At 51.6% G+C, this 24,208-nt stretch overlaps 1 protein-coding gene across 2 annotated transcripts in view; it reads right to left on the bottom strand.

Annotated features, from left to right (window-relative positions):
- Positions 1 to 3,168: 3,168 nt before the first annotated feature.
- LOC144491769 (carbohydrate sulfotransferase 11-like) overlaps positions 3,169 to 24,208 on the bottom strand; it is a 65,922-nt gene continuing 44,882 nt past the window's right edge. Inside the window, exons 3-4 of one of the 2 annotated variants that reach the window (XR_013497499.1) lie at positions 3,862 to 5,411; positions 3,169 to 3,778 (exon numbers count right to left, since the gene is read on the bottom strand). Coding sequence is in view for 1 of the 2 variants with exons in the window: in XM_078210030.1 (XP_078066156.1) it covers positions 4,557 to 5,411 (855 nt within the window). In the remaining variant the exon portion in view is untranslated. Of the gene's footprint in view, positions 5,412 to 24,208 lie in introns of both variants that reach the window. The other variant, XM_078210030.1, reaches the window with a different exon arrangement.

Below are 24,208 nucleotides of genomic sequence, written 5' to 3'. Positions count from 1 at the left end.
GGCCCATCTTCGAGAGCAGTCACCCGGTCTGATTGGGGGCACTGAGAGCAACGGCCAAGACTGGGACTATACACAGATCCCAAAGTCCATGACCAGGTAAGTGTGGGAGTACTTGCAGCAGTGAGGCGGGGCCGGGGCCCTGGGGAGGCGGGGCCGGAGCCCCGGGGAGGAGGGAGCTGGGGAGGCAGGGCCCCGGGGAGGTGGGGCTGGGGAGGCAGGGTCGGGGCCCCGGGGAGGCGGGGCCGGGGCCCCAGGGAGGTGGGGGTGAGGCCCCGGCGAGGTGGGGGTGAGGCCCCGGCGAGGCGGGGCCCTGGGGGCCCGGGGAGGCGGGGCCGGGGCCCCGGGGAGGTGGGGCCGGGGCCCCGGGGAGGTGGGGCCCTGGGGAGGTGGGGCCGGGGCCCCGGCGAGGTGGGGGCGGGGCCTCGGCGAGGTGGGGGCGGGGCCCCGGCGAGGTGGGGGCGGGGCCCCGGCGAGGTGGGGGCGGGGCCCCGGCGAGGTGGGGGCGGGGCCCCGGCGAGGTGGGGGCGGGGCCCCGGCGAGGTGGGGGCAGGGCCCCGGCGAGGTGGGGCCGGGGCCCCGGGGAGGTGGGGCCGGGGCCCCGGCGAGGTGGGGGCGAGGCCCCGGCGAGGTGGGGGCGGGGCCCCGGGGAGGTGGGGCCCTGGGGAGGTGGGGCCGGGGCCCCGGCGAGGTGGGGGCGAGGCCCCGGCGAGGTGGGGGCGGAGTCCCGGCGAGGTGGGGGCGGGGCCCCGGCGAGGTGGGGGCGGGGCCCCGGCGAGGTGGGGGCGGGGCCCCGGCGAGGTGGGGGCGGGGCCCCGGCGAGGTGGGGGCGGGGCCCCGGCGAGGTGGGGGCGGGGCCCCGGCGAGGTGGGGGCGGGGCCCCGGCGAGGTGGGGGCGGGGCCCCGGCGAGGTGGGGGCAGGGCCCCGGCGAGGTGGGGGCAGGGCCCCGGCGAGGTGGGGGCGGGGCCCCGGCGAGGTGGGGCCGGGGCCCCGGGGAGGTGGGGCCGGGGCCCCGGCGAGGTGGGGGCGAGGCCCCGGCGAGGTGGGGGCGGGGCCCCGGGGAGGTGGGGCCCTGGGGAGGTGGGGCCGGGGCCCCGGCGAGGTGGGGGCGGAGCCCCGGCGAGGTGGGGGCGGAGCCCCGGCGAGGTGGGGGCGGGGCCCCGGCGAGGTGGGGGCGGGGCCCCGGCGAGGTGGGGGCGGGGCCCCGGCGAGGTGGGGGCGGGGCCCCGGCGAGGTGGGGGCGGGGCCCCGGCGAGGTGGGGGCGGGGCCCCGGGGAGGTGGGGCCCTGGGGAGGTGGGGCCGGGGCCCCGGCGAGGTGGGGGCGAGGCCCCGGCGAGGTGGGGGCGGGGCCCCGGCGAGGTGGGGGCGGGGCCCCGGCGAGGTGGGGGCGGGGCCCCGGCGAGGTGGGGGCGGGGCCCCGGCGAGGTGGGGGCGGGGCCCCGGCGAGGTGGGGGCGGGGCCCCGGCGAGGTGGGGGCGGGGCCCCGGCGAGGTGGGGGCGGGGCCCCGGCGAGGTGGGGGCGGGGCCCCGGCGAGGTGGGGGCGGGGCCCCGGCGAGGTGGGGCCCCGGCGAGGTGGGGGCGGGGCCCCGGCGAGGTGGGGGCGGGGCCCCGGCGAGGTGGGGGCGGGGCCCCGGCGAGGTGGGGGCGGGGCCCCGGCGAGGTGGGGGCGGGGCCCCGGCGAGGTGGGGGCGGGGCCCCGGCGAGGTGGGGGCGGGGCCCCGGCGAGGTGGGGGCGGGGCCCCGGCGAGGTGGGGGCGGGGCCCCGGCGAGGTGGGGGCGGGGCCCCGGCGAGGTGGGGGCGGGGCCCCGGCGAGGTGGGGGCGGGGCCCCGGCGAGGTGGGGTAAAGGATCTGTTGGAGAAGGAAGTACACACAGGGGGTGGGGGGGACATCTTGGGAGGAGTGCCCAATGTAGATGGAGGGCCTCTGGGGGGGGGGGGGGGGTGCATTCCCTTATTGCCCACAGGCCAAGCAGGGTGACTTGCTGACCTTCCGCTGTCCCCGAACCCCTCCCACCCGCCTCACACTGAAACCAGGCAGGAAGTGGTTAATGAGAGAATATTACAGCCGCCCACACACCTCACCCCCACGAGGGGCACTGGCAAATTCTGCCCCGTAATATTCCTTTTGATTGCCTTTTTAAACGTCCCTTACTTTCCTAAACCCGAGGGAATTCTAGCCCAATCAGAGAATGGTCTTTGTGGGGATGATATAGGGAGATATCGCGGTCCCCAGACTGGTAGATGCCTGTCGCGCAGTGGGACTGGAACTCAACACAGCAATCACAGGCTTTCAATTCCAGCCTGCACTCAGATACCGCAGCGCAGGTCGATTTTCAATGAAAGGGCCACCATTGTCCTCAGTAGCACCGCCCTGGACCTCCCTTCCCAATTGCCACCCAATGGCTGTCTTTCACCTCCCCCCCACCCCGCCGCCACCCCCTCAGCTGTGCAGCACTCTGCGGGTGAACAGCCAGTTCACTGCTTGGACTTGCACTCAGAGTGGTAGCAAAGTGCCTGTCATTTTAGACCCTAGTGTAGGGATTGGGGCGGGGGTGGCAAGGCTGGCCCCATTGAAATATTTTAATAGATGCAAAAACCCCCTGCAAATGGTTCTCTGAAACCAAAGAAACCCAAAGAAATAGATAGAGTGAAACCAATCTTCCATAGAGAAGGTGGTCAAAGGACTGGCCATTTACCCCATTAACCCCCCCCATATTAACCCCCCCCATATTAACCCCCCTGCCCCTGGTTCACCTGCTGCTCCCCCCTCAGCCCCTGAATTTAAACCGGCTTGAATCCAGATTGGTTGGGGAACGGAATAGCGAGTAAAGCTCCACTATTTCACTCCCTGATGGACATTCATGAACCAGATGGGTTTTTTTAAACAACAGACAATCGTTTCCTGGTCATCCATTATGTTCCAGATTTTATTAATCAAATTTAAATTCCACCAGCTGCCAATGCGGAGATTTGAAGCCATGTCCCCTGGTTTTCTAGCCCAGTGACATTGTCATCCACTGTCTCCATTATCACCCCAGGACATCTGGTCTCCAACTATAACCTGTGACCCCCCAACTCTGCCCCCCCCAATCTGTGCCCCCCCAACCTGTGCCCCCCCACCTCCAGCCCCTCGCCATTGGTCACCCAACACGTCAATCATCGCAGAACATTGTCTTCCGACAGCCAATTGGAAAGCCTCTTTGGAACCCAACTGGGTAACCGCTAACTGTCAGCCAAACATTTCCAATATTTTTCAAACTAATTAACACAAGTGTTTGAAGAAATTCTTTCAGAACCAATCTTTTTCTTAATGCCCCAATGATTTTTCTCCAGACCAACATTGTCCAGGGAAATCAGTCTTCAGCTGCTAAAGCATCTCGGGCAACCCCCGAGAGTTGGTAACTCCAACCAGCTGGGAGGGAAAAGAGACGCTAATTCCAGCCTCGGGTCACTGTGTGGAGTCTGCACATTCTCCCCGTGTCTGCGTGGGTTTCCTCCGGGTGCTCCGGTTTCCTCCCACAGTCCAAATATGTGCGGGTTAGGTGGGCTGGCCGTGCTAAATTGCCCCTTAGGGAGACTAGCTCGGGTAAATGCATAGGGTTATGGGGATAGGGCCTGGGTGGGATTGTGGTCGGTGCAGACTCGATGGGCTGAATGGCCTCCTTCTGCGCTGTACGGAGTCTATGATTCGATGACACTTTCAGATTCCATAGCCAATCAGCCTTCGCCTGGGCAAAATTCTGTTCCCAGTCACAAATCAGAGGATGTTCCTGAAGGCTGTTACCCTCAGGGAGCTGACAGCCCCAGCATGGAGCCACGTGCCCTCCATCAGGGGGCTGACAGCCCCAGCGTGGAGCCACATCCCTCCATCAGGGAGCTGACAGCCCCAGCACGGAGCCACGTGCCCTCCTTCAGGGAGCTGACAGCCCCAGCACGGAGCCACGTGCCCTCCATCAGGGGACTGACAGCCCCAGCGTGGAGCCACATCCCTCCATCAGGGAGCTGACAGCCCCAGCGTGGAGCCATGTGCCCTCCATCAGGGAGTTGACAGCCCCAGCATGGAGCCACGTGCCCTCCATCAGGCAGCTCAGCTTAGCCACTCGCACTCAAACTCAAAATGAAACTCTCAGAATCACAGGTTACATCACAGGAGGAGGGGGAGCTCTCATCTAGAGAGGTCACAGAGGATTGGGGATATGGTGAGCGAGGGCGGAGAGAGAGCGAGGGCGGAGAGAGAGCGAGGGCGGAGAGAGAGCGAGGGCGGAGAGAGAGCGAGGGCGGAGAGAGAGCGAGGGCGGAGAGAGAGCGAGGGTGGAGAGAGAGCGAGAGTGGAGAGAGAGCGAGGGTGGAGAGAGTGAGGGGTAGAGGTGGGAGGATTGTGGGTAAATCACTGCCAACCAAGAATGAAAACAAGACCACGTTAAAATAAGTTAATTCCTGGAAGTCGTTCCCACGGCAATCCTGGCTGCTTCACAGTTTGTAGTGACCCAGGGCTCAGAGAGTCACCATTGCAGCTATCCAAGTTCAGAATAATGGCGGGATGGCCCAGGCGCCCTCAGTGTATGTTCAAGTAAGATGGGATTGAGTAGTTAAACAAAGTGAAGTCCAGTTTGTACAATTTATACAGCTTCTTCTGGTAAAAAGGGGAGATATTCTTGAAAAACTTGGCTGTCATGTCGTGCGTGGTCCGGGACGAGACATTGGATGAGGGGAACTTGACGTGATGGTCAAGTTCTAGAAGGTCCAGGAGGTAACGGGCATCGCGCAACAGCGTTTCGTAGCGGCCCACCACGTCATAGCGGATCAGACAGGGGTGACACAGCGAGTAGACCGTCTCCCAGTGCTCGTTGAAAGGTTCCTCCCTCCGCGTTTTGGGGTCCACCAGGTACCAGACAAACTCCTCAAAGGTCACGTCCCCACCACGCTCCAAAGCCTCGGAGCTGGGGTCTCTCCGGTGTTCCCGAATGATCTTGGTGCCGTAGCGCTTGTGGAAGGCAGTGTTGTACCTGCGAGTGAATTTGTTGCGATAAGCTGACACCAGTCGCTCAAAAGGTTCACGCACAAAGATGAACTTGAGGTAGTTCCTCAGCCGGAAGTTGATCTCAGCGTTGCTGTAGCCGTCCAGTGTGCGGAGGTTGGAGGCCACGTGGGCCTCGCTGGCTGGAATGGTCAAGGGATCCCTGTATTTGCCACCTCCAGTCAGCACCATCATGACCCTCTTCCAGTTGGTGCAGGCCACCTTTGGGATGTAGCAGTAGAGTAACCCATGTTGATCATCAACGATCAGATGCCGCAGGTCGTCGGGGTTGAGGATGTGGCGTTTACGGCTCAGCTTATTGTGGGCGGCACAATTTTTGTTCAGCATAGCGCGTCGGCGCTGGTGAATCTGCTGGGCATCGGAGCGGACAAACTGCAACAACACACAAAAGACAACAAGCGTTACAATTCCCCATCTCCATCACCCCCTACACTGTCCCCATCAAACACTCCCAGGACAGGTACAGCACGGGGTTAGATACAGAGTAAAGCTCCCTCTACACTGTCCCCATCAAACACTCCCAGGACAGGTACACCACGGGGTTAGATACAGAGTAAAGCTCCCTCTACACTGTCCCCCATCAAACACTCCCAGGACAGGTACAGCACGGGGTTAGATACAGAGTAAAGCCCCCTCTACACTGTCCCCCATCAAACACTCCCAGGACAGGCACAGCACGGGGTTAGATACAGAGTAAAGCTCCCTCTACATTGTCCCCCATCAAACACTCCCAGGACAGGTACAGCATGGGGTTAGATACAGAGTAAAGCTCCCTCTACACTGTCCCCATCAAACACTCCCAGAACAGGTACAGCACGGGGTTAGATACAGAGTAAAGCTCCCTCTACACTGACCCCCATCAAACACTCCCAGGACAGGTACAGCACGGGGTTAGATACAGAGTAAAGCTCCCTCTACACTGTCCCCATCAAACACTCCGTGGACAGGTACAGCACGGGGTTAGATACAGAGTAAAGCTCCCTCTACACTGTCCCCATCAAACACTCCCAGGACAGGTACAGCACGGGGTTAGATACAGAGTAAAGCTCCCTCTACACTGTCCCATCAAACACTCCCAGGACAGGTCCAGCACGGGGTTAGATACAGAGTAAAGCTCCCTCTACACTGCCCCCCATCAAACACTCCCAGGACAGGTACAGCACGGGGTTAGATACAGAGTAAAGCTCCCTCTACACTGTCCCCATCAAACACTCCCAGGACAGGTACAGCACGGGGTTAGATACAGAGTAAAGCTCCCTCTGCACTGTCCCCATCAAACACTCCCAGGACAGGTACAGCATGGGGTTAGATACAGAGTAAAGCTTCCTCTACACTGTCCCCATCAAACACTCCCAGGACAGGTACAGCACGGTGTTAGATACAGAGTAAAACTCCCCCTACACTGTCCCATCAAACACTCCCAGGACAGGTACAGCACGGGGTTAGATACAGAGTAAAGCTCCCTCAACACTGTCCCCATCAAACACTCCCAGGACAGGTATAGCACAGGGTTAGATACAGAGTAAAACTCCCCCTACACTGTCCCATCAAACACTCCCAGGACAGGTCCAGCACAGGGTTAGATACAGAGTAAAGCTCCCTCTACACTGTCATAGAACATAGAACATTACAGGGCCGTACAGGCCCTTCGGCCCTCAATGTTGCGCCGACCTGTGAAACCAATCTAAAGCCCATCTAACCTACACTATTCCAATATCATCCATATGTTTATCCAATGACCATGTAAATGCCCTTAATGTTGGCGAGTCCACTACTGCTACAGGCAGGGCATTCCACGCCCTTACTACTCTCTGAGTAAAGAACCTACCTCTGACATCTGTCCTATATCTATCACCACTCAATTTAAAGCTATGTCCCCTCGTGCTAGCTATCACCATCCGAAGAAAAAGGCTCTCACTGTCCACCCTATCTAATCCTCTGATCATCTTGTATGCCTCTATTAAGTCACCTCTTAACCTTCTTCTCTCTAACAAAAACAGCCTCAAGTCCCTCAGCCTTTCCTCATAAGACCTTCCCACCATACCAGGCAACATCCTGGTAAATCTCCTCTGCACCCTTTCCAATGCTTCCACATCCTTCCTATAATGCGGCGACCAGAACTGTACGCAATACTCCAAGTGCGGCCGCACCAGAGTTTTGTACAGCTGCAACATGACATCATGGCTCCGAAACTCAATCCCTCTACCAATAAAAGCTAACACACCGTACGCCTTCTTAACAACCCTATCAACCTGGGTGCCAACTTTCAGGGATCTATGCACATGGACACCGAGATCTCTCTGCTCATCCACACTACCAAGTATCTTACCATGAGCCCAGTACTCTGTATTCCTGTTACTCCTTCCAAAGTGAATCACCTCACACTTTTCCGCATTGAACTCCATTTGCCACCTCTCAGCCCAGCTCTGCAGCTTATCTATGTCCCTCTGTAACCTGCAACATCCTTCCGCACTGTCCACCGACTTTAGTGTCATCCACAAATTTACTAACCCATCCTTCTACGCCCTCATCCAGGTCATTTATATAAATGATAAACAGCAGTGGCCCCAAAACAGATCCTTGCGGTACACCACTAGTAACTGAACTCCAGGATGAACACTTCCCATCAACCACCACCCTCTGTCTTCCTACAGCTAGCCAATTTCTGATCCAAACCGCTAAATCACCCTCAATCCCATGCCTCCGTATTTTCTGCAATAGCTTACCATGGGGAACCTTATCAAACACTTTGCTGAAATCCATATATACCACATCAACTGCTTTACCCTCATCCACCTCTTTGGTCACCTTCTCAAAGAACTCAATAAGGTTTGTGAGGCACGACCTACCCTTCACAAAACCGTGTTGACCATCCCTGATCAAATTATTCCTTTCTAGATGATTATAAATCCTATCTCTTATAATCCTTTCCAAAACTTTGCCCACAACAGAAGTAAGGCTCACCGGCCTATAATTACCAGGGTTGTCTCTACTCCCCTTCTTGAACAAGGGGACAACATTTGCTATCCTCCAGTCTTCTGGCACTATTCCTGTAGACAATGACGACATAAAGATCAAAGCCAAAGGCTCTGCAATATCCTCCCTAGCCTCCCCGAGAATCCTAGGATAAATCCCATCCTGCCCAGATGACTTATCTATTTTCACACTTTCCAGAATTGCTAACACCTCCTTATTAACCTCAATCCCGTCTAGTCCAATAGCCTCTATCTCCGTATTCTCCTCGACAACATTGTCTTTTTCCTGTGTGAATACTGACGAAAAATATTCATGTCCCCATCAAACACTCCCAGGACAGGTACAGCACGGGGTTAGATACAGAGTAAAGCTCCCTCTACACTGCCCCATCAAACACTCCCAGGACAGGTACAGCATGGGGTTAGATACAGAGTAAAGCTCCCTCTACACTGTCCCCCATCAAACACTCCCAGGACAGGTACAGCACGGGGTTAGATACAGAGTAAAGCTCCCTCTACACTGTCCCCATCAAACACTCCCAGGACAGGTACTGCATGGGGTTAGATACAGAGTAAAGCTCCCTCTACACTGCCCCATCAAACACTCCCAGGACAGGTACAGCATGGGGTTAGATACAGAGTAAAGCTCCCTCTACACTGTCCCCCATCAAACACTCCCAGGACAGGTAAGCACAGGGTTAGATACAGAGTAAAGCTCCCTCTACACTGTCCCCATCAAACACTCCATGGACAGGTACAGCACGGGGTTAGATACAGAACATAAGAACTAGGAGCAGGAGTAGGCCATCTGGCCCCTCGGGCCTGCTCTGCCATTCAATATGATCATGGCTGATTTTTTTCGTGGACTCAGCTCCACTTACCCGCCCGCTCACCAAAACCCTTAATTCCTTTACTGTTCAAAAATGTATCTATCCTTGCCTTAAAAACGGTTAACATGGTCTCCTCAACTGCTTCACTGGGCAGGGAATTCCACATATTCACAACCCTTTGTGTGAAGAAGTTCCCCCTCAACTCAGTCCTAAATCTGCTCCCCCTTATTTTGAGGCCATGTCCCCTAGTTCTGGTTTCACCCGCCAGTGGAAACAGCTTCCCTGCTTCTATCTTATCTATTTCCTTCATAATTTTTTATGTTTCTATAAGAATCCCCTCATTCTTCTGAATTCCAATGACTACAGTCCCAGTCTACTCAGTCTGTCCTCAAAAGCCAACCCTCTCAATTCTAGAATTCTACGTGATGCAGGCAAACTCAAACCTGCTGGTTTCTCAATTGAAATCCCACATCCCCACTTGCTCGAGTCAGGACTTGGGGGAGGGGGGAACCTCCACGAAGTGGTGTTCCCATGTGTCTCCTGCCATTTCTTTTCTGGACGGTGGTAGTTTGAAATTTGGTGTGTGTGTGTTCTGATGAGTGCAAGATGAAAAACTTCAGCAACATGTCTCCGTTTTTCAGAAATATTAGAAAAAGGTTTCCTCATCTCCTCTCAAATCCTCCTGCAAGTTACTTTAAACACATCCTCCCTGGCTATTGGCCTCTCTACTAAGGGTGGGGTCGAGCGGTGATGGGGGTTTGGCAAGGGTGAAGTCTTTCTGCATTTGAGATGTCGCAACCTCTAAGAACTGGGAAGGGGGATTAGACTGGATACCATTATATGTTGTCCAGCACAGAAATGATGGATCAAATGGCCTCCATCTGTGCCGTCATGTTTCGTCACGCTCTTTCAGTGAATACGCAGGAACAAGCTGAATGGAGCAGCTGTTTTGTCCATCCATTTCTGTACATAATCCGTGTGGGATGAGGATTAACAAACCAGATGAGCAAAGCAGTGAAGAATCTCCCCGAACAGGACACTGCACTGTCAACCTGAAGAAGGAGCCTGAGACTCCAAAAGCTTGTGCTGCCAAATAAACCTGTTGGACTTTAACCTGGCGTTGAGAGACTTCTTATTGTACAACAAACAGCAATAAATCGGAACAAGGAGCAGCTTGGAGCCTCAGACTGTCCAATAATGATGACATGTTACTAGATAGAGCGCTCAAAGGATGTTAAGGGTCAGCATAGACCTCCCTGGATTGTAAACAGAGAGATTAAGCCATAATTGTGTATCAACAAGGAAGCCGTCAGATAGAGAGTTGCTGCAACATTGGTAAATATTGTTAAGACAATCTCTTCGCCAGGGTGAGTTCAGCAAAGGAATCCATCCATCATCTTTGTAAAACCACAACCACCTCCCTCAACCCATCAACAATGGCTCATCGACTCACTGCACTCACACGAGGAACGCAGCGGGCGAGTGCAGCAAGCAATTATCATCATAGAAATCATAGAAACCCTACAGTGCAGAAAGAGGCCATTCAGCCCATCGAGTCTGCACCGAACACAATCCCTCCCAGGCCCTATCCCCATATCCCCACATATTTACCCGCTAATCTACGCATCCCGGGACACTAAGGGGCAATTTAGCATGGCCAATCAACCTAAGCCACACACCTTTGGAGTGTGGGAGGAAACCGGAGCACCCGGAGGAAACCCACGCAGACACAGGAAGAATGTGCAAACTCCACACAGACAGTGACCCGAGCCGGGAATCGAACCCAGGTCCCAGGAGCTGTGAAGCAGCAGTGCTAACCACTGTGCTACCGTGCCGCCCGGGCAAGTGGCATGTTGGCCTTTATTGCGAGGGGATTGGAGGACAAGGGGAAATGAGTCTGGCTGCAATTGTACAGGGTTATTCTTTTCAAACTTTTATTCAATCCAAATTCCAATTGAATCCAATTCATTGGCAGGAATTTTACCAGCCCGCCCGCCACGGAAATCGGAGTGGGCCAGGGGTGGAGCATGGGAAGGTCCGTTGACCTCAGGTGGAATTTTATGGTTTTGGGACGAGCGAGGCCATAAAGTCCCGCCCACGGTCTCCACAAGAGACAAACAAGACAACAATGTGACAGCAATGTGACTCCCTAAAAATGTCCACAGTCCCAAAGGGTCAATCCTAACTATCTCTATAGTTTTCACAGTAACTTCATTGCAGTGTTAATGTAAGCCTACTTGTGACGAATGGATAAACTTTAACTTTTCAATGTCTGGGAATGGAATACAAAGCCTTCTTATTTTCTTTGCCCCCATTCTACAAGATGGGAGGATGTGTTTTTATTCAATGAGCCCATACCCGGGTACAGAGTGCTGAGATTTAGCAATTATCCCTTAATCTCATTGTCTCCCTTAATAGAGATGAAGTGCAATGCCCACTTTGTTTTCCTGTCACCTCCTGCAGGCTAAAGTGGCTACTCAGATTTATTTACAGGTTGACAAGTACACAGAAGCCAAAGTCACAGGAAAGATATTAAATAGCATGAAAAGAAACACAAAACAAGAGACAGTCCACAAGGGATTAATAGATGGAAAATGTCAGCAGGTCTGGCAGCATCTGTAAGGAGAGAAAAGAACTGACGTTTCGAGTCCAGATGACCCTTTGCTGACAATAATAAATGATATAAGTAATAATAAATAATAAATAAAAGCAAAAATAAACATTCCAGCATTTTCTCTTTTGGTTTCAGATTCCAGCATCCGCAGTAATTTGCTTTCATCCAGGGATTAAAGATCCTTTTCAGAAAAAAAGTGATGCCTGTCATCATTGGATCATCAGGGTGAGATATATACAAATGTAAATTTCAGTTTACACGAGGTGTACATAATTCCTTTTGCCAGAACCCAACAACTGAAGTGATTTGATTTGATTTATTATTGTCACATGTATCGGGATACAGTGAAAAGTATTGTTTCTTGCGCGCTATACAGACAAAGCATACCGTTCATAGAGAAGGAAAGGAGAGAGTGCAGAATGTAGTGTTGCAGTCATAGCTAGGGTGTAGAGAAAGATCAACTTAATGTGAGGTAGGTCCATTCAAAAGTCTGACAGCAGCAGGGAAGAAGTTGTTCTTGGGTCGGTTGGTACGTGACATCAGACTTTTGTATCTTTTTCCCGGCGGAAGAAGGTGGAAGAGAGAATGTCCGGGGTGTGTGGGGTCCTTAATTATGCTGGCTGCTTTGCCAAGGCAGCGGGAAGTGTAGACAGAGTCAATGGATGGGAGGCTGGTTTGTGTGATGGATTGGGCTACATTCACAACCTTTTGTAGTTCCTTGCGGTGTTGGACAGAGCAGGAGCTCTGTCCAAGGGGGATAAAGGTGGAGGTGGCTAGATGGGTGGAGAACTGGCTTGGTCACAGAAGACAGAGGGTGGTAGTGGAAGGGTCTTTTTCCGGCTGGAGGCCTGTGACTAGTGGTGTTCCGCAGGGCTCTGTATTGGGACCTCTGCTGTTTGTGATTTATATAAATGATCTGGAAGAAGGAGTAACTGGGGTGATCAGTAAGTTTGTGGACGACACAAAATTGGCAGGACTTGCAGATAGTGAGGAACATTGTCAGAAGCTACAGAAGGATATAGATAGGCTGGAAATTTGGGCAAAGAAATGGCAGATGGAGTTCAATCCTGATAAATGCGAAGTGATGCATTTTGGTAGAAATAATGTAGGGAGGAGCTATACGATAAATGGCAGAACCATAAAGGGTGTAGATACGCAGAGGGACTTGGGTGTGCAAGTCCACAGATCCTTGAAGGTGACGTCACAGGTGGAGAAGGTGGTGAAGGAGGCATATGGCATGCTTGCCTTTATAGGACGGGGCATAGAGTATAAAAGTTGGGGTCTGATGTTGCAGATGTATAGAACGTTGGTTCGGCCGCATTTGGAATACTGCGTCCAGTTCTGGTCGCCGCACTACCAGAAGGACGTGGAGGCTTTGGAGAGAGTACAGGATGTTGCTTGGTATGGAGGGGCTTAGTTATGAGGAGAGATTGGGTAAACTGAGGTTGTTCTCCCTGGAAAGACGGAGGATGAGGGGTGACTTAATAGAGGTGTATAAAATTATGAAAGGCATAGATAGGGTGAACGGTGGGAAGCTTTTCCCCAGGTCGGTGGTGACGTTCACGAGGGGTCATAGGTTCAAGGTGAAGGGGGGGAGGTTTAACACGGATATCAGAAGGACGTATTTTACACAGAGGGTGGTGGGGGCCTGGAATGCGCTGCCAGGCAAGGTGGTGGAGGCGGACACACTGGGAACGTTTAAGACTTATCTAGACAGCCATATGAACGGAGTGGGAATGGAGGGATACAAAAGAATGGTCTAGTTTGGACCAGGGAGCGGCACGGGCTTGGAGGGCCGAAGGGCCTGTTCCTGTGCTGTATTGTTCTTTGTGCCAGACCAAGCTGTGATACAACCAGAAAGAATGCTTTCTATGATGCATCTGTAATAGTTGGTGGGAGTCGTAGCTAACATGCCAAATTTCCCCTGAGTGCTGGTCTGTCCCTGGGAAGCTCTTACACCTCATAACAATTTAGTTTTGCAGAAACAACCAAATAAATGTCTTATACTTTTAAGAGGTGATTGTTAACATTTAGATATATGATAGTCTCCTTTGAATGGACTCCAGGCTCGGGATTCAGAGAGAATACTGAATTGTATCCAGCCTTTTGGCTAACTGCAAATGTTAATTGTTTAAGTGAGTTGTTGAGAATATCAATGCAATTCTTGTCTTAATTGGTTTCAGAACAAATGTGGAGAAGTTGCTGGGCAGAGAAACAGCTTTGGTCCTGCTCCACTTTGAATCGGATGAGGGAATTCAGAATGTCTTCATTTGTCACAGGGCTGTTCTTTTGAATGGGATTCGAAACTAACCACCTCCTCTATCAGTGCGGATTGACAGTAAATATTACCAAGAACATGCAAGTTCTCCCAGTCAGAGAATCATAGAGGTTTACAGCATGGAAACAGGCCCTTCGGCCCAACTTGTACATGCCGCCCTTTTTTTAAAAAAAACCCTAAACTAATCCCAATAGCCGTATGAACAGAGTGTGAATGGAGGGATACAAAAGAATGGTCTAGTTTGGACCAGGGAGCGGCGCGGGCTTGGAGGGCCGAAGGGCCTGTTCCTGTGCTGTATTGTTCTTTGTTCTTTTTGGACCATATCCCTCTATACCCATCGTACCCATGTAACTATCTAAATGCTTTTTAAAAGATAAAATTGTACCCGCCTCCACTACTGCCTCTGGCAGCTTGTTCCAGACACTCACCACCCTGTGTGTGAAAAAATTGCCGCTCTGGACACTTTTGTATCTCTCCCCTCTCACACAGTCTCCTGTTCAATGTTAAAGTTCAAGTTCAAGTCTTTTTATTAGTCACAAGTAAGGCTTACATTAACACCACAATGAAGTTACTGTGAAATTTCCCTAGTCGCCACACTCTGGCACCTGTTCGGGTCAATGCACCCTAACCAGCACGTCTTTCAGACTGTGGGAGGAAACCGGAGCACCCGGAGGAAACCGACTCAGACACGGGGACTACGTGTAGACTCCACACAGACAGTGACCCAAGCCAGGAATTGAACCCTGGCGCTGTGAGGCAGCAGTGCTAACCACTGTGCCACCCAATGTTCCTGTCACAAGCAGCACTGATGTGGAGATGCCGGCGTTGGACTGGGGTAAACACAGTAAGACGTCTCACAACACCAGGTTGAAGTCCAACAGGTTTATTTGGTAGCACAAGCCACTAGCTTTTGGAGCACTGCCCCTTCATCAGGTGAGTTGGAGTTCTGTTCACAAACAGGGCATATAAAGACACAAACTCAATTTACAAAATAATGGTTGGAATGCGAGTCTCTACAGGTAATCAAGTCTTAAAGGTACAGACAATGTGAATGGAGAGAGGGTTAAGCACAGGTTAAAGAGATGTGTATTGTCTCCAGCCAGGACAGTTAGTGAGATTTTGCACATCCAGGCAGGCTGTGAGGGTTACAGATAGTGTGACATGAACCCAAGATCCCGGTTGAGGCCGTCCTCATGTGTGCGGAACTTGACTATCAGTTTCTGCTCAACGACACTGCATTGTTGTGTGTCGTGAAGGTCGCCTTGGAGAACGCTTACCCGAAGATCAGAGGCCAAATGCCCGTGACTGCTGAAGTGCTCCCCAACAGGAAGAGAACACTCTTGCCTGGTGATTGTCGAGCGGTGTTCATTCATCTGTTGTCGTAGCGTCTGCATGGTCTCCCCAATGTACCATGCCTCGGGACATCCTTTCCTTCAGCGTATCATAGAACATAGAACATTACAGCGCAGTACAGGCCCTTCGGCCCTCGATGTTGTGCCAACCTGAGAAACCAATTGAAAGCCCCTCTAACCTACACTATTCCAATATCATCCATATGTTTATCCAATGACCATGTAAATGCCCTTAATGTTGGCGAGTCCACTACTGCTACAGGCAGGGCATTCCATGCCCTTACAACTCTGAGTAAAGAACCTACCTCTGACATTGTCCTATATCTATCACCACTCAATTTAAAGCTATGTCCCCTCGTGTTAGCCATCACCATCCGAGAAAAAAGGCTCTCACTGTCCACCCTATCTAATCCTCTGATCATCTTGTATGCCTCTATTAAGTCACCTCTTAATCTTCTTCTCTCTAACGAAAACAGCCTCAAGTCCCTCAGCCTTTCCTCATAAGACCTTCCCACCATACCAGGCAACATCCTGGTAAATCTCCTCTGCACCCTTTCCAATGCTTCCACATCCTTCCTATAATGCGGCGACCAGAACTGTACGCAATACTCCAAGTGCAGCTGCACCAGAGTTTTGTACAGCTGCAACATGACCTCATGGCTCCGAAACTCAATCCCTCTACCAATAAAAGCTAACACACCATACGCCTTCTTAACAACCCTATCAACCTGGGTGCCAACTTTCAGGGATCTATGCACATGGACACCGAGATCCCTCTGTTCATCCACACTACCAAGTATCTTACCATTAGCCTAGTACTCTATATTCCTGTTACTCCTTCCAAAGTGAATCACCTCACACTTTTCCGCATTAAACTCCATTTGCCACCTTTCAGCCCAGCTCTGCAGCTTATCTATGTCCCTCTGTAACCTGCAACATCCTTCTGCACTGTCCACAACTCCACCGACTTTAGTGTCATCTGCAAATTTACTAACCCAGCCTTCTACGCCCTCATTCAGGTCATTTATAAAAATGACAAACAGCAGTGGCCCCAAAACAGATCCTTGCGGTACACCACTAGTAACTGAACTCCAGGATGAACATTTCCCATCAACCACCACCCTCTGTCTTCTTACAGCGAGCCAATTCCTGATCCAAACCGCTAAATCACCCTCAATCCCATGCATCCGTATTTTCTGCAACAGTTTACCGTGGGGAACCTTATCAAATGCTTTACTGAAATCCATATACACCACATCAACCGCTTTACCTTCATCCACCTCTTTGGTCACCTTCTCAAAGAACTCAATAAGGTTTGTGAGGCATGACCTACCCTTCACAAAACCGTGCTGACTATCCCTAATCAAATTATTCCTTTCTAGGTGATTATAAATCCTATCTCTTATAATCCTTTCCAATACTTTGCCCACAACAGAAGTAAGGCTCACCGGTCTATAATTACCAGGGTTTTCCCTACTCCCCTTCTTGAACAAGGGGACAACATTTGCTTTCCTCCAGTCTTCTGGCACTGTTCCTGTAGACAATGACGACATAAAGATCAAAGCCAAAGGCTCTGCAATCTCCTCCCTAGCCTCCCAGAGAATCCTAGGATAAATCCCATCCGGCCCAGGGGGCTTATCTATTTTCACGCTTTCCAGAATTGCTAACACCTCCTCCTTATGAACCTCAATCCTGTCTCGTCCAATAGCCTGCATCTCAGTATTCTCCTCAACAACGTTGTCTTTTTCCTGTGTGAATACTGATGAAAAATATTCATTTAGTGTCTCTCTTATCTCTTCAGACTCCACACACAACTTCCCACGACTGTCCTTGACTGGCCCTAATCTTACCCTAGTCATTCTTTTATTCCTGACATACCTATTGAAAGCTTTAGGGTTTTCCTTGATCCTACCTGGCAAAGACTGCTCATGTCCCCTCCTGGCTCTTCTTAGCTCTCTCTTTAGGTCCTTCCTGGCCAACTTGTAACTCTCAAGCGCCCTAACTGAGCCTTCACGTCTCATCTTTACATAAGTCTTCTTCTTCCTTTTCACAGGTAGACAACGTTGGCCGAGTTGCAAGAGTATGTACCGTGTACCTGGTGGATGGTGTTCTCACGTGAGATGATGGCACCCGTGTGGATGATCTGGCACGTCTTGCAGAGGTTGCTGTGGCAGGGTTGTGTGGCGTCGTGGTCACTGTTCTCCTGAAGGCTGGGTAGTTTGCTGCGGACAATGGGCTGTTTGAGGTTGCGTGGTTGTTTGAAGGCAAGAAGTGGGGGTGTGGGGATGACCTTGGCGAGATGTTTGTCTTCATCAATGACATGTTGAAGGCTCCGGAGGAGATGCCGTAGCTTCTCCGCTCCGGGGAAGTACTGGACGACGAAGGGTACTCTGTCCACCGTGTCCCGTGTTTGTCTCTGAGGAGGTCGGTGCGGTTTTTGGCTGTGGCGCGTCGGAACTGTCGATCGATGAGTCGAGCGTCATATCCTGTTCTTATGAGGGCATCTTTCAGCGTCTGGAGGTGTCTGTTGCGATCCTCCTCATCCGAGCAGATCCTGTGTATTCGGAGGGCTTGTCCATAGGGGATGGCTTCTTTTACGTGTTTAGGGTGGAAGCTGGAGAAGTGGAGCATCGTGAGGTTATCCGTGGGATTGCGGTACAGTGAGGTGCTGAGGTGACCGTCCTTAATGGAGATGCGTGTGTCCAAGAATGCAACCGATTCCGGAGAGTAGTCTATGGTGAGTCTGATGGTGGGATGGAACTTGTTGATGTCATCATATAGTTGTTTCAGTGATTGTTCACCATGAGTCCAAAGGAAGAAAATGTCATCGATGTATCTAGTGTATAGCATCGGTTGAAGGTCCTGTGCAGTGAAGAAGTCTTGTTCGAACCTGTGCATGAAGATGTTGGCATATTGAGGTGCGAATTTGGTCCCCATGGCTGTTCCGTGTGTCTGGATGAAGAACTGATTGTTGAAGGTGAAGATGTTGTGGTCCAGGATGAAGCGGATGAGATATAAAATTGCAAATTGCAAGGACGGCCTCAACCGGGATCTTGGGTTCATGTCACACTATCTGTAACCCCCACGACTTGCCTGGGCTTGCAAAATCTCACTAACTGTCCCGGCTGGAGACAATACACATCTCTTTAACCTGTGCTTAACCCTCTCTCCACTCACATTGTCTGTACCTTTAAGACTTGATTACCTGTAAAGACTCGCATTCCAACCATTATTTTCTAAATTGAGTTTGTGTCTTTATATGCCCTGTTTGTGAACAGGACTCCCACTGACCTGATGAAGGAGCGGCGCTCCGAAAACTCGTGCTACCAAATAGACCTGTTGGACTTTAACCTGGTGTTGTGAGACTACAAGCAGCACTGCCAGACTTGTGGATCGATCTTTGCCCGGAATGGTTACGTGTTCATTCACACAGAAACCTCAAAACATTTGAACAATTTTGAGATGCTTCTGAGACATTTAACATAAATATGCTCGTGCTCTTGGATGCCAAACTCCTGCTGCCACAAATGCTAGATCAAAGACCATCAGAGCACTGAGAAACACCAACTTGCTTTAATGTTTGCACAGAAGCAAAATACTGCAGATGCTGGAAATCTGAAACAAAGACAGAAAATCCTGGAAAAACTCAGCTGGTCTGGCAGCCTCTGGGGAGAGGGGAGTTACTGTTTCAGGTCAGGATAATCTTTCATCAGAACTGACCTAATTAAAAGATCATCTTAACCTGAGGGAGTGCCGCACTGTCAGAGGGTCAGTACTGAGGGAGTGCCGCACTGTCAGAGGGTCAGTACTGAGGGAGTGCCGCACTGTCAGAGGGTCAGTACTGAGGGAGTGCCGCACTGTCAGAGGGTCAGTACTGAGGGAGTGCCGCACTGTCAGAGGGTCAGTACTGAGGGAGTGCCGCACTGTCAGAGGGTCAGTACTGAGGGAGTGCCGCACTGTCAGAGGGTCAGTACTGAGGGAGTGCCGCACTGTCAGAGGGTCAGTACTGAGGGAGTGCCGCACTGTCAGAGGGTCAGTACTGAGGGAGTGCCGCACTGTCAGAGGGTCAGTACTGAGGGAGTGCCGCACTGTCAGAGGGTCAGTACTGAGGGAGTGCCGCACTGTCAGAGGGTCAGTACTGAGGGAGTGCCGCACTGTCAGAGGGTCAGTACTGAGGGAGTGCCGCACTGTCAGAGGGTCAGTACTGAGGGAGTGCCGCACTGTCAGAGGGTCAGTACTGAGGGAGTGCCGCACTGTCAGAGGGTCAGTACTGAGGGAGTGCCGCACTGTCAGAGGGTCAGTACTGAGGGAGTGCCGCACTGTCAGAGGGTCAGTACTGAGGGAGTGCCGCACTGTCAGAGGGTCAGTGCTGAGGGAGTGCCGCACTGTTAGAGGGCCAGTGCTGAGGGAGTGCCGCACTGTCAGAGGGTCAGTACTGAGGGAGTGCCGCACTGTCAGAGGGTCAGTGCTGAGGGAGTGCCGCACTGTCAGAGGGTCAGTACTGAGGGAGTGCCGCACTGTCAGAGGGTCAGTGCTGAGGGAGTGCCGCACTGTGGGATGTTCCGTCTTTCCGGATGAAACTGAGGTCACAACCGCTTTCTCAGTTGAACGTTAATAATATTAATCCACATTGTGAATGAAAGCAAGAGAGTTCTCTCTGGTATGCTGATGTTCTGGTTTTTGATCACAGTCTGTGGGATCTTTCTGTGTGTAAATCGACTGCTGTTTCCCACATTACAAACATTACAAAAAGACTACACTTCAAAAAAGCTCTGTAGGCTGCCAGGGGCTTTGCGGAATTCTGGGGTTGTAAAAGGTGCTATTGAAATACAGGTTCCTCTCTAGAAAACTCTTTTAAAATGGAAGAATATCCCCACGTGTAATCCAATCACAAACCGATGCTGCAATTCGGAAAGGCTTGGCCAAAGAGGCAGGTGTTAAGCATGTGAAAGCTGGGGAGGTGGAGGGGGTTGGAGAGAGGTGGTGAGGTTTATGGTGGGATTGAGAGAGCTTAGAGTCCAGGCAGCTGAAGGCACAGCCGCCTGGGTCGATTGGCTAAAAACAGGGTGCTCGAGAGGCCAGAACCCAGAGATCGCAGAGATCGCAGAGAGCTAACCGTCTCAGACTAGAATCCAGAGACAGCAACAGCATCAGAAAAAGTTTTAAATGTGCACGGAGGGTGGAATCTAAAAGCTGATGCACCATCCAATCCAGAACAGCAAGAAGTCTCACAACAGCAGGTTAAAGTCCAACAGGTTTATTTGGTAGCAGGAGCTTTCGGAGCACTGTTCCTGATGTGAGGCTTCTTACTGTGCCCACCCCAGTCCAACGCCGGCATCTTCACATCATTCAATCCAGAAGCCAGCATGGGTCAGAGTGCACGGGGTCAAGGGGCAACAGGACGGGGTCAAGGGGCAACAGGACGGGGTCAAGGGGCAACAGGACGGGGTGTCGAGCCAGGATAGGATCAGCAAGGTTTGGGATACTCTGGGGTTTTTGGATAGTGAAGGGGAGTGAGTGGCCAGGAGAAAGTTTGAATACAGTAGTTGAGTTTGGAGGTGTTGAAGGTCACGGATGAGGCGTCGGCTGTAGATGCCTGTAAGCGAGGGAGGAGATGGCCAGTGTTCCAGAAGTGAGAACAGGCCGCCTTTCTGATGAAGCCTATCTGGGAGGCAGGGTCAGGAGTCATTCTCAGGACAACGAGAATGCAAACGGTCTGTTCCAGCGGCAGGGAAGGAGGTGGACTTGGCAATGAGAGAACAGAATTTACAACGGGCTGTGTGTGGACAATGACTTCAGTCTTCCCAATGTCCCACTGCAGCAAACTGCAGCTCAGCACGGTCTGAATGTCTATTGTTAATCACTACAAGGATGGAGGAGGAACCTGGAGCCAGGGCTGGCGAGAAAAGCTGGATTGAATTAATGTTGATTTTGAAAAGCTGTTATGTTGAACCAAGAGCCAAAAATGTTGGGTTAAGAGCAGCTGGAGGGAGAAATCAAGGACGTATTAACCAGCTTTGTTTTTTGGCAGATTTTGAAGAGAACATTTGAGTGGAGGTTAAGGACTAATTGAACGCAGAATTAAGTTGATGAAAGATAATCCTCTCTCTCGCTCTGCCCGTCCAACCAGGCTGATCCTGTAAACATTACATCTGTAATGTTTTATTGATTCAGAAACCTGGCCAAGGGTCTGTACACAACCTTCTAGCTATTCCTGCAGAGCTCTCAGATACTTTAATAAATATCCTCCACTGTCATAATAAATCACACCGGTTCCGAGAGACTGAGAGTAATCTATAACAGCTTGCATTTATATAGCACCTTTAAAACAGAAAAACATCCCGGGACGATTATCAAACAAGATTTGGCACCCAGATCCCCGGGCAGAATCGGCAATCTCTCGATTCCACTTTCATATTCTTTCTGCCAAAGTGGGCCCCAGATTTTCCCACATTATTCTTCATTTGCCAATTTTATTTTGCCTACTCATTTAACCAATCTCTATCCCTCAGCAGCCTTTGTATCCTCCTCACAACCTGTTTTCCTAACTATTTTGGCTCCTGCTCTGTCCAAGACACTATAGAGGGTCATGGACAAAGCCCAATCCATCAGCAAACCAGCCTCCCATCCATTGACTCTGTCTACACTTCCTGCTGCCTCGGAAAAGCAGCCAGCATAATTAAAGACCCCACACACCCCGGACATTCTCTCTTCCACCTTCTTCCATCGGGTAAAAGATATAAAAGTCTGAGGTCACGTACCAACCGACTCAAGAACAGCTTCTTCCCTGCTGCTGTCAGACTTTTGAATGGACCTACCTCGCATTAAGTTGATCTTTCTCTGCACCCTAGCTATGACTGTAGCACTACATTCTGTACTCTCTCGTTTCCTTCTCTATGAACGGTATGCTTTGTCTGTATAGCGCGCAAGAAACAATACTTTTCACTGTATGTTAATACATGTGACAATAAATCTAATGAAATCTTTGCATCACAGGAAATTTGGCGACAGTGCCCCCGGGACGGGATGTTTTGCTGCGGCAGAGGGGACTGGCCACTGCCAGGAGCAACATGGCTCCCTGTACCATGCACCCCCCCCCCCACCCCGCTGCCAGGTTTCCCAGCCGGGGGGGGTGGGTGCTTCGCCATGGAAGATTCCACCGGCGAGAACAGCTGGAAAGTTCCAGTCTCGGCTCTTTCATCCAAGTCATGAATATCAATTGTAAATAATTAAGGCCTCAGCACTAATCCCTGTGACACCCTCACTAGTCACAACTTTCCAAACTAAAGTCACCCATCTACCCCCACTCTCTGTCCCCCGTTAGTTAGCCAATCCTCAAACAATGCAAATACATCACTCCCAGCACCACGAATCTTGTGTCTTAACCTTTTGTGTGGCACCTTGTCAAATACTTGTTGGAAATCCAAATACACTACATCTACGGGTTCCCCTTTATCCAGCCTGGTTGTTGCATCCACAAAGGAGTCTAATAAATTTCTCAAACATCATTTCCCTTTCACAAAACCATGACGACTCTCCCCGACTGAATTGTGATTTTCTAAATGTCCCGTCACAGACGTTAGGATAATTGGCTGACAGTTTCCTTCTATCTCCCTTCTTGAACGGGGACATTAATCCTCTGGCCTCAGGAATAGCTCAAACTGAGCAGGATGAGTGTGTCTGTCACGGTGACCTCAGAGACCACATGGCCTCTCGTCCAAGGATTCGGCAAACCTCGGGAACTGAGTGACTCCCTGACCAATGGGATGGCAGCGTGAGACTTGGCGCTGGAGCGCAGTTGGGACCCGGACAGCAGGTTATTTTAGTTCCGATGGTGTTGCTGTTTCGCTGTAAATGGTTCTTGTGAATCGTCTTTCATTGCTGTAAATAAATAGTTGTTACTTTGCCAGCTGTTTGGACAGTATCGTTAGACGACAATTTGGGACTTCATATTCTTAATTTTCCAATTTCCTTCCTCTCCATTCAGCAATGGCCTCAGGAATCCCTGCCTGTTCCTGAGGGTTTATTCTGTGGTTACCGGGCGAACTCCAGTTCCTCAATACCTCACCGTTCCTTATCATTGCACAAGAAGCTTGGTCAGTTAATGGAGTGTTGTTCTCCAGCCCAGTCCACCCTGCACACTCACACACACGGCCAATGGGCAGCAAAGGGGCATCAATCAGTGTCGGACTCGATCTCTCTTCCTAGCCCAGGGTCTCACTGCTGCCCCTCCCCGTGACAAAACTCTGGGGTCAGCTCACGCACAATGCCATCAAACCCAGGTTCATCCAGCTCCCCAACTCTTCCTCACACAGGGGCCGGGAACAACTATTTCAAGATGAGGCATCTCTGAGCCTTGATGTCTGAAACCCAACCACCGCACCTGCCCCAGAATCGGAACAGGCGAGGTCCCAAGAACAGGAATCTCCGTTGGCCTCGGGCAGGATTTTACGATCTTGCCCGAGTGAGGCCTTAAAACCCCGCCCAGCGTCTCTGAAAGGAGGAGGAGAGAAATTCAACACAGGAACAGCAGGAGACCATTCAGCCCCTCAAGGTTCTTTATTCTGAAAAATGCTCGAGATGTGGGTGTCACTGAAGATTGGCATTTATTGTCTAACCCCCTGGTTCCCCTGGATGGTTTCCTAAGAGTCAACGAGGGTCATAGAGTAAGAAAGGTTTACAGCATGGAAACAGGCCCTTCGGCCCAACTTGTCCATTCCACCCCCTTTTTTTTAAACCCCTAAGCTAATCTCAATTGCCTGCATTTGGCCCATATCCCTCTATACCCATCGTACCCATGTAACTGTCTAAACGCTCTTCAAAAGACAAAATTGTCCCCGCCTCTACTACTACCTCTGGCAGCTCGTTCCAGACACTCACCACCCTCTGTGTGAAAAACATGCCCCTCTGGACACTTTTGTATCTCTCCCCTCTCACCTTAAACCTATGCCCTCTAGTTTTAGACTCCCCTACCTTTGGGAAAAGATATTGACTATCTAGCTGATCTGTACCCCTCATTATTTTATAGACCTCTATATGATCACCCCTCAGCCTCCTACGCTCCAGAGAAAAAGGTCCCAGTCTATCCAGCCTCTCCTTATAACTCAATCCATCAAGTCA

This window comes from Mustelus asterias, chromosome 3, assembly GCF_964213995.1.
Source record: "Mustelus asterias chromosome 3, sMusAst1.hap1.1, whole genome shotgun sequence".
In the NCBI taxonomy this organism is placed as follows: Eukaryota; Metazoa; Chordata; class Chondrichthyes; order Carcharhiniformes; family Triakidae; genus Mustelus; species Mustelus asterias.
This window is presented reverse-complemented; position numbering and strand designations above follow the sequence as displayed.